The 14,793-nt window shown below is 41.5% G+C and overlaps 2 protein-coding genes across 5 annotated transcripts in view; one reads left to right on the forward strand and one right to left on the reverse strand.

Moving 5' to 3' along the window:
- The window catches only part of ggps1 (geranylgeranyl diphosphate synthase 1), a 31,032-nt gene extending 19,472 nt beyond the window's left edge, over positions 1–11,560 (reverse strand). Inside the window, exons 1-3 of the mRNA XM_080848363.1 lie at positions 11,295–11,560; positions 8,616–8,723; positions 228–298 (exon numbers count right to left, since the gene is read on the reverse strand). Coding sequence (XP_080704489.1) covers positions 228–298; positions 8,616–8,688 — 144 coding nt within the window. The 5' untranslated portion in view covers positions 8,689–8,723; positions 11,295–11,560. The remainder of the gene's footprint in view (positions 1–227; positions 299–8,615; positions 8,724–11,294) is intronic.
- Positions 11,561–12,029: 469 nt separating this feature from the next.
- The window catches only part of arid4b (AT-rich interaction domain 4B), a 43,888-nt gene continuing 41,124 nt past the window's right edge, over positions 12,030–14,793 (forward strand). For all 4 annotated transcript variants that reach the window (XM_080849034.1, XM_080849035.1, XM_080849036.1 and 1 more), the window contains exons 1-2: positions 12,030–12,168; positions 14,547–14,608. In XM_080849034.1, the coding sequence (XP_080705160.1) occupies positions 14,603–14,608 (6 nt within the window). In that variant the 5' untranslated portion in view covers positions 12,030–12,168; positions 14,547–14,602. The remainder of the gene's footprint in view (positions 12,169–14,546; positions 14,609–14,793) is intronic.

The raw sequence follows: 14,793 nt of genomic DNA on the forward strand, positions 1-14,793 counted from the left end.
GCACAGCATTAAGCTTATTGCAAAACGGGCGGATCCAATCTCTTTCAATCAGCTAACTATTTAATAGCTAACTGTTTAACATTTAACCTTTATGCACAGTTGGCTCCACTTGTACGGTTGTAGTCATGACAGGAAGGCATCAGCTGTTATTGGTGTGTATGCTGAACATATGCTCAAGATGGTGGTTAAAAACTGACATTTAAGGAGTGAAAAATATAAGCTGTTACCTGAAGTTTATCCTCTGGTACATTGAGCCAGTGGTTAAAAGCTTGGGACAATTTGGATCGCACCTGTTTTCCTGAAAAAAAAAAAGAAAAAAAAAGAAACTATTACCATAATTGGCACTGACAGTGATTTTAACTAAAAACACATCCTCGTTGCAAATGTGAAATGTGTGCAGAACATTAAGTATTTACAAGAAAGGACAACAACTCCTTAAGACAAAAAGGAGAGAAGCATATGAGTTAAAAAAAAATAAAAAAATTCTCACCACCTAGGCCATAACAACCTAAAAGTGGTCACACCTCTGGAATGTAAAATATCTTAAGTTTTCAATTATGGAAGGCTTTCACTAGCAGATGTAGACATGGGCACCTTCACATTTGTGAGATCCACCTGACAGGTAAATTAATCTATCAGCCACTGAGGTCAAATAGACCACTGATCGTGGCATCTGAGATGCACCCGCTACTTAATCCTGTGAAATCCCTCCTCATCAGAGAGCAGCAACTTTCATTTTCACTTCCTCTCCACAGTGAGTCTCTGTTCTGATCAAACCAGGAGCAAGGACACGAGGGAAGGGGAGGGGGTGGGAGTGGCAGAGAGGAGGCAGTTCCTCTTATATCCATTCAAAAGAGTGCAGCATATTTCCCTCCTAGTTGCTTCTGTTCTTCGCCTCCACTTACACGCGAGGCTTTATTTTTGGTCTTTCGTTGGAGCCAATGATCTTCTTTTCTAGCCATCTACCCAGCCCCAATCCACAGTCTTACAATGATTTGTATGGCTGTATTCCGCAGGAGAAATCTGTACCATTCATTTTTTGTAACCAGCTTTTTGTTTTTCCACTTCTACGGTTCTTTTCTGGATTTCCCCTCTAGTGCTGTCCCGAAAAAAGCCTAACCCAAGTGAAAAGCTGTCCCTCCACCATCCTGCAAACACTTCCCTACCCACCCACCACTGTCACAAAGGAAATCGTTAAAAGTTGCTCCAGAAAAAAGGTACTGACTTGGCCAGGACCAACAGCCTCTACCCTCCTGGATTGGTCCGTGTCAGAGAGGTTCGGAGAGCAGACCCCGGCTCAAGGCTGACAAGCTCAACGGGAGCAAGATAAACACCAGAAATTAAAATATCCCTTCAAGCACTGCATGGCTAGTTGGAGGTGGGCCCAGTCTCTGCAGGAGCAGGCATTTAAACTCAGATCCTGAGAGGAGGAGACAAGTGAGGTTATACTCTTGTCAGTCTAGTGGGAACATGTAGCCATCAGTGCATGTGAAACATGCGGTCAAGGTTCAACCCCTGTGGACTTTCTTATATGCGTTTCTTTGAAAATGTAATGAACTAGCACAACACCAAATAAGTCCTAAAACATATTACCTGCTTATGTTTTCCAATTATGGTGTCTGTATAAGTCACACTGTGTATACAAACAAGATGCATGTTGCAAACTGCTGGAGAACAAACTGCTCCCAGTGACAAATGATTCTTTTGTTTGGAATGGAAAAGAATGCATGAAGAAGTAACGCAAAGAAAGTCATCATAAACAAGGTGGCTCAATGATGGCTGACTTGCTGTTTGCTACTTAGTTTCACACCCCTAAGTTCAGTAACTAGACCAGAAAGGCAAATCACTGGCATATTTAGAGAAATCTAAACCTTCATAGTCGTGCCTTCTCAGCTAGAAAAATGAATACAAGCTCAGCTGTGGGAGAGAACTTGATCAAAAGAAACACCGGATCATTAAATGGCAATGAAGCTCTGAAACTAGATTGCTTGACTGCAAAGAACATCCTTTGGCAATCCTTTTGAAATCAGACAAACAATGAATTAAACAGAAGCTAACCTCATAAAAAGAACAAGCAATACTTAACCAGAGGAAGAAACATTCAGATTTGAAATTGAAGTTCCTTTTTTTTTATTTAACAATGAATGCTGCCAAATTACCTTTACTGTCAATCAGTAATTGAGAAAGTACATCAATTAACAACAACCACACTTGAAATTCAATTCCTGGAAAATGTTAAATCAATAAAGGAAAAGAGAAAATACATACTTTAAAGAGGTTAATGCCAGAGACCCTCACTGCCGGCTTAAAACTAATTGCAGGAACTCAGGTGAAATGTGACTTATTTTTTACCAGGAGGTCCAGAGGCTTGGCATACAGTCCTGTGCCACACATATAAAAATGTTAGCAAAGGGAGACAAACCAACAAATTTAAGATCACCAGAAATGTACATCATAATGGGACTGTTCAAAGCACTTAGAATTAGATGCACAATGAGGGACCAGGAAGAAAGTAAATACTCTCTTTGCAGACAGAGATGCATCGCCCCAGAGACGCGAACCTCAGACATGTCGAGGAGCTCCAGAGGGACCTTCAAGCACTGAGGGAACAGCTGAGGGAAGAGCTGAGGGAAGAGCTGAGGGAAGGGCTGAGGGAAGGGCTGAGGGAAGGGCTGAGGGAAGGGCTGAGGGAAGGGCTGAGGGAAGAGCTGAGGGAAGAGCTGAGGGAAGGGCTGAGAGAGAGCTCGGCAAAGTCCGATGATAATGTTCCAGCACCACATCCCTCTTCAGCCATCCCTCGCAGTACTCAGTACCATGCAACCCCCACAAACGAACGGCAGCGAAACAACATCATTCAGGGATAAATGGACCTCTGCTCCAAAACAAGACATCTGTGATCAGACTCCAAAACAGGAAGGCGTGTAACACAATAGAGAGACTCCAGCACAAAAGACATTTGTATGACCAAAAGAATCCAGAAATGGTCCTACTGATTCGAGCGGGAAATTCCTTAATACAAACCATCTCACTCCAAAGAAACAGAACAATAAAACGGCGGTTCTAAACCACAATTAGCACACTGGAGCTGCTTGAGGTCTTAAAAGAGGCCACACACTCATCTTCATCCACACAGGAAATAAAGACTTCACAGCAGGAAATGAGAAATGTTGGAATGGCCGAAAGTCATGTTGCAATGAAAACCCTCACACAGTACCAACAGCTAAGGTGATCCTAACCTCCCTTCTCCCTTGGCTACCAAAACTTCAATGCTGATCTCCTAAAGATTTGTAGTGGTTAAAAAAAAACAGGTTAGAGGAGTTATGCAGGGTTGCACCCTAAGTCCAATGCACTTCAACATATTCATCAATAATCTAACTGTAGCAATCAATCAATCAGTCTACAGGTCCTGCACTTGTACTCGACAGCACAGACATTTAATGCCTTCTGTTTGTAGAGGACATGGGTCTAGTTTCATCTTCTAAATAGGACCAGCAGAAGTTTACAATATAACTACTTAGGACTTGCGATAACATCATTGGGAAGGTTTAGCATGACTGAATCTAGCATTGAAAAACCTGTCTGACAAGGCACGAAGGACATACTTCTATATCATATGTATAAAAAAATCTTTAGAAATTCAACCAACCAACTACATTTTGGCTTAAAATATTTGATTCCACAATAGAACCTATTTCCTTTCACAGTAGTGAGAGCTGGGGACCATTGCATGGTCCTGAATAGACAGTGGGACAAAAGCCCAGCAGAACTCCTTCACCTACAACTCTGTAAAGACATCTTGAACATACAAAGAACATCCTCCAACCTGGCCTGCCTCTCGGAGCTGAGGAGGTTCCCTCTTCTCCTTGACATCAACAAAAGAGCCTCTAAAGTTTGGTTATTTTGGTTTGGTTTCCCATATCAAAGAGAACGCCCTCTTATATCAAATATCAAACAAAAATTACATCAACATCGTAACTCACATTCCTGATACTGTGTACAATCAACTGCATAAGATAAGCCTCAATACGGAGTCGTATGCAGTTGATTGTACACAGTATCTCTTTGTAGGTTGTGGTCACTTCTTCTGTATTGTGTCAGTGTCGTTTTTGCCTGTCTTGACTGTTAATTAGATATAGTGATAGACATTAATATTTCTGTTTAGGGTTTTGTAAATTTCTGATAAGCGGTTAGATTTGATTTCTTGCTCACATAATTGTATGTAATGCACTTAGAGTTTTTTTAATTAGTTTTAGTACAGATATAGGAATGTGAGTTATAATTGATAGACAGACAGATCTGAGAGAGAAAGAGGAAGAGAACGAGAGAGCGAGAGAGAGAGATTAACTTCCTCCTGTGGCAGGTGATTAGCCCGGTATAACCAGCCCCAAACTCACTTCATGAATAGGGTCTGGCCACGGTTCATTTGGGATTGTTTCCAGTTGTTGCATCCTAATAGGCACAGACTTCAGTTTAATTTTGAAACCACTGGACCAGCTGTTAACCACTCTGCACTGACCACTATGGGATTGCTACTTCTAGCTTCGTCTTGCTCGGGCACCTGCATCATTGTTGTGACTACATTTCAAACAAACGCTTTACTTCAAATAAACGCTCATTGCACTAAGCCACCCCCACTGGTCGCTGATTGGACCTTGACTTCAGAATGGTTCAGCAATTCATCTTGTGACAAGGGTTTCCAGACTATGATCCTGGCGAAAACTGATGTAGCAATAGCACAGTGGCCTTGCAGTAAAGTAACACTACAGATTCTGAAGACCAGAGCAAGTAAGGTAACGCTACAGGCTATAGAAGCTATGAGGAAATGAAGGGGCTTATGATCTGATGCAATGTCCATTAGCGTTGCCATCTTATCAGCACAACAAATCAGCAGTCTTAAACAAACAAACTAACAAATAAATACAAGTAAATAGATATAACAGCAGGAACTGCTTTCCCTGTTAATAGCTACACATCACCAAGACTGAAAAAACAGTAGGTCAAACATAAATGGCAACAGCTAGCTTATCAAACCTGCTGAAAGCCAAAGGGTAAATTAATCATAACCTCCTCTACCTCATGAAAGGCCTGTGCGACTGTCTGCTCAGCTTTTTACACAATCTACAAGCCGTCTGCTATAATGCATACAAAAGTCGCACCTGTTCCAACATTTTCAACGGCAGTTGCATGACTAGTAAGATGACACGGAAATGTGCTTCCTCTTTGACATCATGTAGCCTAATCCGCCCTGTAGGTACACAAATGTGGCCAAGTTCTCACAGTCAGCAGGATTCTTAGAGACAGGAGGAACTGCTGCACATCACCCTTGGTATCGGTATGCTGCGCAGGAACCGTCAGATCCCTCAATACAGACATTTATTTTCCATTATGCATAGTTTTGATTATTTAATTCTAACTTTACATTCAATTTGTGGATGTGAAATAGCTTCTGGTGAGGTCAGGTAGATTATTAAAAATGTGAAGGAAGTTGTTCCCCCTCGAATTAATCAATCATCTATGCAATACTTAGCACGGAATAAGGAGGTTTTGAGTCACTGTGCCAAACCTCGTCTCTCTCAGTGGTGTGGTATGCTGCTCCACATAGATATACAACATTGGAATCCTGATACAGCCCTTTGGAAAACATGCTTTGAAAGAGACAGACTGCATAACCTGTCTAAATATAGATTTCTCTCCTTGGGCACTTTCACCTCAAGGTTCCTGTTCTGTACACACAAAATACATTTTTGAACCGCTCAGGGGCACTCAGACAAAAAAATAAGAGCTTATAAAAGAATAAGAAAGATAAAAGCACTATATTAACCTTCCTTTCTGAAACTATACTGTACATCAGTGTAAAAATACATTTGGCCGTCATCAACAAACATTCACAACTTTGCCTTTGTTTTAATCTAAATGCATTACACCAACACCAAATACATTACATTAATGCTTGCATTACTTGAAAGTTTACAGTTGTGACTTTAGTTCTAGCTGTACTTTACCAATAATGTGCCCTGAAAATCAGAATGCCTTGAGTACAGTTCCAATGTATGATCACTTTCACTTAAAATGAATGAAAACTTAGGTCCTGTTTAACCCAAAACAGTTAGGGGTTGGGAGCTGTGTTTTGACAGGATTATTATCTTTCTTAAAGATTATTTGAAGTTTAGTCAGAATGTTTCCTCTTGCCTTGTTTAGTATTTTTTTTGTGAGTGTTTCACATACATGTTTCTGTCCATTCTGTGCCTCCTGGATAGACATGTATCTCAATACTACACTTGAAAGTGAAGTGAAAGTCCTCTCTATGGCAGAGGTGGTGTAGACACACACACTCTGAACCCATCCAGGGAAGTGACACACTAGAGATGCGCGGATGGGCTATTATTTCATCCGCAACCGCATCACAAAACGCATGATCCGTCCGCTATCCATCCGCACCAATTTTTTTGACCAATTTTCAAAACCGCACCCGCCCGCCATCCGCCTGTTGTTTTTAGGTATAGGCGCTGCTGACGCGAGGCTAGAAAGTTCTTGGCTGTTCTTGAAAGGAGACTGATCCAATGCCGCAAAGATATTTAAAGGATAAAGCCCCTAGTATGAAGCCTATTGGCTATGTTGTAGCCTATCCCCAGAATATTATCAGTGAAATGACGTCTGTCTCCGATCGATGCACAGGGAGAAACTTTAAAATAGCCAAGCACATCGGCAAACCTGACCTTACCATAGGCTAGTAGGCCTACACTTTTTTATCATTGTAATAAAACGCAATTTGGTACACCATTTTAATATGGTAATATAGCCTTGTTTTTAGTTTAGAAGGAAACGCCGAGTCTGTTAGCCTAATTCCGAAATTTCACCGCATTGTAGGCTTTATACTGTAACAACCCCAACACTTGCCTGCTTGCCTTGCAAAACAAAGTTTTCCGACTATTTTTCTTACCTTCTTTCTTAGCTGGTGATGTTACTGAGCTAGAAGTTTAACTTGTTCTGAACATCTCGCGCTGCAAATGCCCCATGTCACTTCTGAGTCAAATCACTCCATCATCTCTTTGAAATTCCTTATTCCACGAGTGGTAGGCTACAATGACTGGCTGTTTTAAAATATAACTAATAGCCTAACGAAACAAAATAACCCAGGCAGTTTCATCTACGACACGTTAAGGCTTCTTCCAATACTGACAGCTGACTCATAGCTTGCAGGTTTGCGGCGTTGCAAAGAGACACGACATGATAGGGATCGTCACTTAATTTGAACTTTTTTGCTTCCTTTGTTTGCTTTGTATCGCATACACGGAACTAGGCCAATTTACTGCCTGATGAAAATTTGATTATTTAAAAATGTGCTTGGATGTAGGTAACAACATTTAACAATGTGTAGATATTTTGAATTTCGTTGGGTAAACCGCCACCCGCCCGAATTTAATTAAAATATTATTTTTTGTCACGTCACCTGCCCGATCCGCGGTTTAACCGCGGAGTCCGCGGGTGCAACCGCCAACCGCGCATCTCTATGACACACACATACACAGTGAAGTGAAGTAACACTAACCCGGAGCAGTGGGCTGCCATTGGCGGCGCCCGGGGAGCAGTGATCAGGGTTAGGTGCCTTGCTCAAGGGCACTTCAGCCATGGATGTGGGCATGGGAGAGCAGTGCTCTACCACTTACCCCGCCCACATTTTTCCTACTGGTCGGGGATCGAACCGGCCACCCTACGGTTTCCGGCCTGACACCCTGACCAGTAGGGCACGGCTGCCCTAACTTGCTATTCAAAAGTTATTACACAGTTTGCCATCAATGTTGCTGATGAGATGGAAAGTTAACAAACACCAAAATTGTCCTTTATATTAGTAGCCAAAAGAAAAAGTGTATGATTATACAAATGACAATTACAGATATTGAGTTGTTTCAAATCAAATTGCAAGTTTAGGTTAGAGTGAGATGAACTGAGAACACACCGAATAACTTCAAGTCACAACAGCTCAAAAAGAATCTCCCACACACGTAGCCTAATTTGACCTCGCGCCATGGAATGTGACTATTGTCATCTATTGTGCAATTCCACATCTCACTGCTTGGAGGAGCTTGGAGGAATTTATGCTTTCACTACAATTCTGGGGCACCATTTGTTTTTCACTTCACCTTGTTACCAAGGGGATTTGGTGTACAAATAGTAAACAAAGCTTGCACAGACAGAATAAAAGAAAGACGATAGGATTGGAAAATCAAGCTGATTCAGTTCAACAATGAAATGCAAAAACTGCTGAATATCATGGCTTGACCTCCTTTCGTCATGAAACACCCCTGTCACAGCTACACATCTTGAATGGGGGAAAAGACTGACAGACAACCAATTCTCCTATGACACTTCCTGTTCTGTACTTCCTGTTTCAGTACTGCTTCTCATGTTACACTGATCCTCCTCTGCTACGTGTGTGGAATGCTCCACTGCTGAGATAAACAAAGCCTTGTATTGAGAGGAGTTATTCCTTGAAATACTAGTGTTATTGAAGTCTACACATTTAAAATCAAAGCGCCCGTGTTCCTTGTTGTGTTTATCTTGAGGTGTTTCCCTGGCTTTAGCAGAATGTACATTGTAAAATAAAAAGGCCTCACCTGGCAGCTGAAGCAAATACTGGTAGGGCTCTAAAAGAATCCGCTCAGTTGTAGCTCCTTTGTCCCGATCCATTCCTTGTACTTTCCAAGAATCAATAAACCTACAGCCTGATGGGGGTCCAGGATGGGGGAAGGCAGGGAGGAGGCAGAAACAGGGAGACATAAAAGGGACGAAGACTGAATATTAATGTGTGTTCTTAACAAATGAAAGAGCTTGCTCTACTGATCTGAAATAAAAGCACAGAAATATGCACTCTCTTCCCTGCTGGAAATAGCGGGACACATTGACACAGGCAGACACAAGCAATTATTTTTTGGCAGGTTGCTCAATGTGCATTTCGTTTGCTTTCATATCGGTGCATTTTTTGCTGTGGAGTGCCTATCAAATCTGCTGTGTATGACAAGCTCGACTCTTTTTTGCTACTGTGGGCTAACAAGCGCAGAGGAGGATAACAGTAGCTGATGGCTCAAACAAACCCTACAGTCATCAAATAAACATAAAGAGATGGTTTCCCACCCAACTTCAAAGGGAATAATGAAAATGTATGAGCAAAAGGATGCGCTAAAAGAAAGCGCTGGGGTTAGAGACTTATAAAAGTGTTCCTCTGAATCAAACATGCTACCAGGATTTCATTCTTGTTTGAGGCCTGGTTGCTTACATTTTGACATCTGCACACACCCAATCAAATCCTCATACCATCCCTGTCGGATGCGATTCCAGCTGGGAAGTCAGTGTCTGACTAAAAATGTGGAAAATAACATAGCTTCCGCCGGAGTAAACCTAACGCAATACAAACAATCCTTCAGAGGTGTCAAGCCATGACATGACATGGTGGTTATGGAGTCTTAGAATGATGTGAAACAGAGAGGCATTTGATGACGAGCCTTGTTTACTGTGTATTCAAAAGGTCTGGAAAAAGAACATCAAACAAAAGGTAAGGGGATCTAAAATAATGCATGTTGATGAGTAACCTCAGTACAGTGCCTCGTTAGCCTGAGGCAATGTGGCCTCTTTGCAGCCTTTAACTGCTATAATTTAACACCTTTTAAAACACACACCACTCATCTCAGTTCCCACTCCCCCGGAGACCCATAATACTAGCCCTCTTCCCACATAACAACTTGTGTGGAAATGGCCTTACCAGAGGACCGCTCTCAAATGTACCTTACAAATACATGGTTCTCCCACAGAACGGAGATATGTCCTTAAGGAGAATAATTAATACAATTCCAAAGAGAGCTGCTTGTTCACTCTGGTTAGTGTCATTCCCCTTTCTATACTTTTGGCAGATTTCACAACAAACAATATCATAAGAAACCTAATGGCTTATTTTACGTTAATTTTAGCTCCTTAGTCAAAACTTATGAGATGTTGTCATAAAGTCTAGCAGTACACATGACATTAGATGAAGACACTTGGCTAAGAGCTATGACAGGAGCGATCGGAATGGCAAAAATACTACACTATGACAACACTCCAACCCACTCTCTCTAAAAATAGTCCTTAAAGCAGCAGTAAGATTGACGATGTCATGCTGTGAAGGCTTTTTCACGTGGTGGGAGGGCTATTGGGAACAACAAGTGTGTTTATCGGCACTTCCGTGGACCAGACCACATCGCCTACCATAAAAATGAATTTGGAAATACTACCAAAACCAGCTGCCCATAACATACACCTCAAGAAGTGGCAAATTGTTGCTTGAAGAATGTTCTTCTTTCTGTCTCCGCAATACTGAATACAATATGTCCACTTTGGGGATGGGAATCAAGAATATGGCTGAAGAACAGACACTGTGTTAAATTGGACACATATCATTTGGATCCGCAAATAAAGCACAAGGGCACACACAGAGTGCCGTTATAACCAACATCTAGACTAGACTACACTATGCTTGTGAAGAGTGAGTGTTGTGGCCATTCTACTGCCACAGACCAATGGCTTCAGAAGTTATAATGTTCATAAATGTCCTATGCAAGGAACACCAAGAAATAACTAAACTAAACAATAACATTTTTATAATGGTGCTTTATATGTAAAAAGGATATGTAAGAGGGAATGTCTTATGATATGTGTGGGCACACCGCAGTGATGTACACTCTGTACCCATAAACACACAGAGATAGAACACTTAGATAGAACTAATGTCCAATTCACTTGACTTTACCACAGAAAAAATATTCTGGGAAAAGTTGATGCAATTCAAGAGCACAGCGTTACCTTTTACATCAAATTGGGCACAGACTATATGACACACAACCATGGCAGAAGAAAAAAGCCAGCATATCTAACTCTAATTGACTTCAAACTGATGTTAAACTCCTCAATGTCCATCTACAACTCAAGACTTCTACATTAATCAATAAATCATTACTTTGAGGACACCAGAAGAAATGCTGGAGAGATGCCAGTGTGGATATAGTATCCTAGATGCTTCACCTGCTGAACATTAAAGCTGTCTCTTTAGAAAAAACTAACAAATAGGCCTACCTCTCAAAGACAAGTCACTATAGCCAATGCTAAAATGTTAGGTATACATGTGTGACGCTAATGTAAGGGTTTTTATGGGCAGTAGCAGCACTCTGTTGTACAAAATATCCTTGTTTCACCAGTAACCTTACCAAAAAAAAATTCACAAGAGGTGACTGCTTGTTGTAAACACTCCACTCCACCCCACCCACCTTCAGTATCAGGCAAATTGAAATCCGGGTACTTCAGCACTTCCGCTATCCAACGTTTTTTCTTGATTTCCTTGCTAACATTAGCTCGTTAGCTTGCGCTTCATAACTGGACTCATCCAATAATGTCATAGATATGTCCTAAATACTGATCAAAATAATAAGTCTGTAGATATTAAAGTGCTCTGAACGGCCTTCGAAAACTGATTGTTAGCAATAACTCAAGAAAAGAACGCGAACTCATTCGATGCGCTCTGCCTCACAGCCAGACCTCGTATCCTCCTCCTCATCCGCAACACAGCAAGTTAAATACGCCATGGCCGCTCTACGGAGCAAGCGCGCACAAGTAGGTGGGGCAGGGGATGACAGGAATGGCGTTCTGTTTTCTCTCTTGCTCCTCGCGCAGCGGTTTATGGGAGTTGAAGTTTCGATACTAAGCTTCATATCATATGGTTCAACTCTGAAATGAATGTAAATACCTACCTAAAAAAATACACATCCCAGAAACGATGACAGCGATATCGCCAGAACACAATGAAAAAAGTAACGGCAAACGGTCTAAGATTGACCAATGCAAGGAGCCAAAAGGCCGACACTCAAAGCTTTAGTCCAATGACTGAACAAGGTTTGTTCCGTGGGTGGATTTGTGTATCTGTCAGTCAGTTTCAGCCCAAAGAGTGGGATCATAGAGAAAGAGAACCTGAGTGGGGAGAGACTTTGTCGGAATCACATCTCAGAGCCGACTGAGGTCTTGCGGACTTCGTCTAAACATTTTCTGACGTCGAGCGACAAACCTTTGAGATCTAATGGATTATTTCTGATTTTTTTCATAACGGATTACTCAGAGCTCAGTGTCTCAGTTGGACAGACTATCAAGGTAAGGTTGTTTATAACCTCATACTTTGAGGTTTTACGCTAAGTAGGCTACGTGTTAGAAATGGTTTAATGTTTTATCGCCTTGTAGAAGTAAAGGCAAATCGATTAACAGTGATAGTTTGCAGACGTTTGTCGCAACATCGAAAGGCTGAAATACAAAAAGACATCAAAATGTTGTTTAAAAACCGGAGGCATTCGTGTATTGTCATCAACCTTGTTTACTTAAGCAGTAACGTTACACGATTTTCGTTTTTGCAAGGTTGTTTCTGCTCGTTAAAGGAGCACCGTTCTTCGTGGCCCATTATCCATCCGTGTTATGTATTGTTTTGGCGAAGTATATTGGCAATAAAACAGCAAAGGTTGTGTTGGAATTTGCTAAAACTAAACAGCGATCCTCGCCACCAAATAGACCAAATGATGGGGTAATGCTGCCTTGTTGGGTAGCCCTTACGTAAGGCTTTGTGCACTATATTGTGATTGAGAGAGTATTTCGAATTAATGCTGGGACTACAACTCTGGAAAACAGCATGTGCATGTCTGGAGTTTCATGGGTCGATCGAATCTTGCATTTGTGCTGTGCTTGCCTGAATCAAGTAAGCACCCAAAAGAACTCGCTCATTGTAGAGATTCTGAAATGATTCAGCGCGTGATGATATATTGTTCGAACTGTATTTTCGACCGCGCTGTGTGCCTGTGCATAATTCAGCGTACTCTATCACCGTCTTTTCTGGAAATTCGGGGCTTACTTCCTCTGTTCCAGCGTAGTCATGTAACCTACAATAACGACAAGCCTACAAGAGCGAACTGAAATGGCTGGCTTGTTGAGCCTGTAACGTTAGTTAACATAAGCAGTTTTCCTTCAGTTGTACCAGTTAGCAATGTTGAGCCATATTGAAGCATTTTGCTGTACGCGACCTTTCTCTAGCCCAGAATTTGACATGCAACCTTTAATGCCAGTCGAAAAATGTTAAGCTATTTCTGTGAACCACTGTCACAGAGAATATAGCCCGACAATTGTCGAGGGTGACATTGTAACAGTAGACTCGTCGGAAGAAATATAGCAAGCTTGTTACTAGCATCTAGCAGACGACATTCTGAAGCTCTCCAGTAATCTAACATAATTGCGGTATCGTTTTCTTTGTGCGGGGTTTCGAGCGACTTTGTTCAGCTTGACCTTGTTCGTTGGGGTTGACAGCTTTTCCATTGTGTGAAGCACCCGATGTAGTCTGTCTCAACCATCAGCAGTTTGTATCAGAGCCTTTCCTCGTAGACGGAGAATTATGCCCTCCGTTGATATTATATCCGCCTGCAAATGGTCTACTGCGTAAGTGTCTTAATGTCTCACAATTTGGTCAGATATATGTCGGTCTATTTTATGAATTAATGGATTGTTCATGTCATTGGGCTTTTATTCACCCGCTGAGGGCTACAGTGAGAAACTATGTGTCGTCCCACTTGACGAGATAGCCTAGAACAAACCCAACAACGATAGCAAACATTACTTTCTTGACTGGAAGGTTTTCTTTGTCCTTAGATACATGGTTTGTAATCTGTAGCGTTTAGAATGGTTCGACAATGTTTGTTTGTGTGTTTTGCTTATTTTATCCTCATATGGAATAGTAATGTGTCTGTGCTGTGTGGCACAGAAATGGCGTCATCGAATGCTGTAGCGCAGTAGACATTACGCTAACCTGCTCCCTTGCACGGCTACTGTATTAAATCTTCGTCGTTGACTTTGATGAAGTTCAAAGAAATTGATTCCGTCTCTCTATCGATACCCTCTGCATGGTCTGTCATATTTACACGAACATGTAAATAATAAGTTTAACTTTCTTTTGTGGATAACTGGGATGAACTTGCCGTATGCTCTCATGGCAAAATAAATCACGTTGAGACCGGAGCCACACGAGATCATTACATAAACGGCTGAAAATGTTCTCTCATTCATCTGATCAGCCTGTACCTAAACGCTCTTAACTTGGCGAAAGTCTGTTCGATTGTCACAGAATGGAAACATCAAATTCACGGTAGAAAAATCGTAGGGCGGACGTTGTCAACGACCGTTTAAAGTCAACCCCCGCGGTGCTGTGCTGTCTACCAGGAAAACGATTGTATTCTCCTATTCTCCGTTTCACTACTGCGCGTCGAGGAGCTGAAAGAATGCACTGATGAGTTATCGTAATGTTATTATACTGCATCTGAAACAAATATCCTATATTTTCATAATACAAACCAGCCTCGCCCTGTTTTTAAAAGATTATTTTGTCGCATCGACCAAGTTGTTGTGCAGTGAAGGATGTGCCACTAGTCTGATTGTTTGCAATACTGGTTGTATAACATACAGGACATGTCGCTTATGCTTATACATGTTGTTTGCAGCTACTGGTTCATAACACAGCGGCCACTGAAGCGGACCAGCGAGGCCTCTTGCGGAGATGAAGGTGAGTCCCCTGAAACCTGAATTTGCTTGCTATCACGTGGTCCATTCAGTTGATGGTTTATAAAAATTGTCCCGTAAGATATGGTTTAAAATACAAAATGATATTCTCTGTTGACTTATCTCTTGTCCTGATAAGAAGCCAATTGAATATCGAATATTGTATATTGTATTCAGAGAATAATAATA

This window comes from Sprattus sprattus (genome assembly GCF_963457725.1).
Source record: "Sprattus sprattus genome assembly, chromosome: 12".
NCBI lineage: Eukaryota > Metazoa > Chordata > Actinopteri > Clupeiformes > Clupeidae > Sprattus > Sprattus sprattus.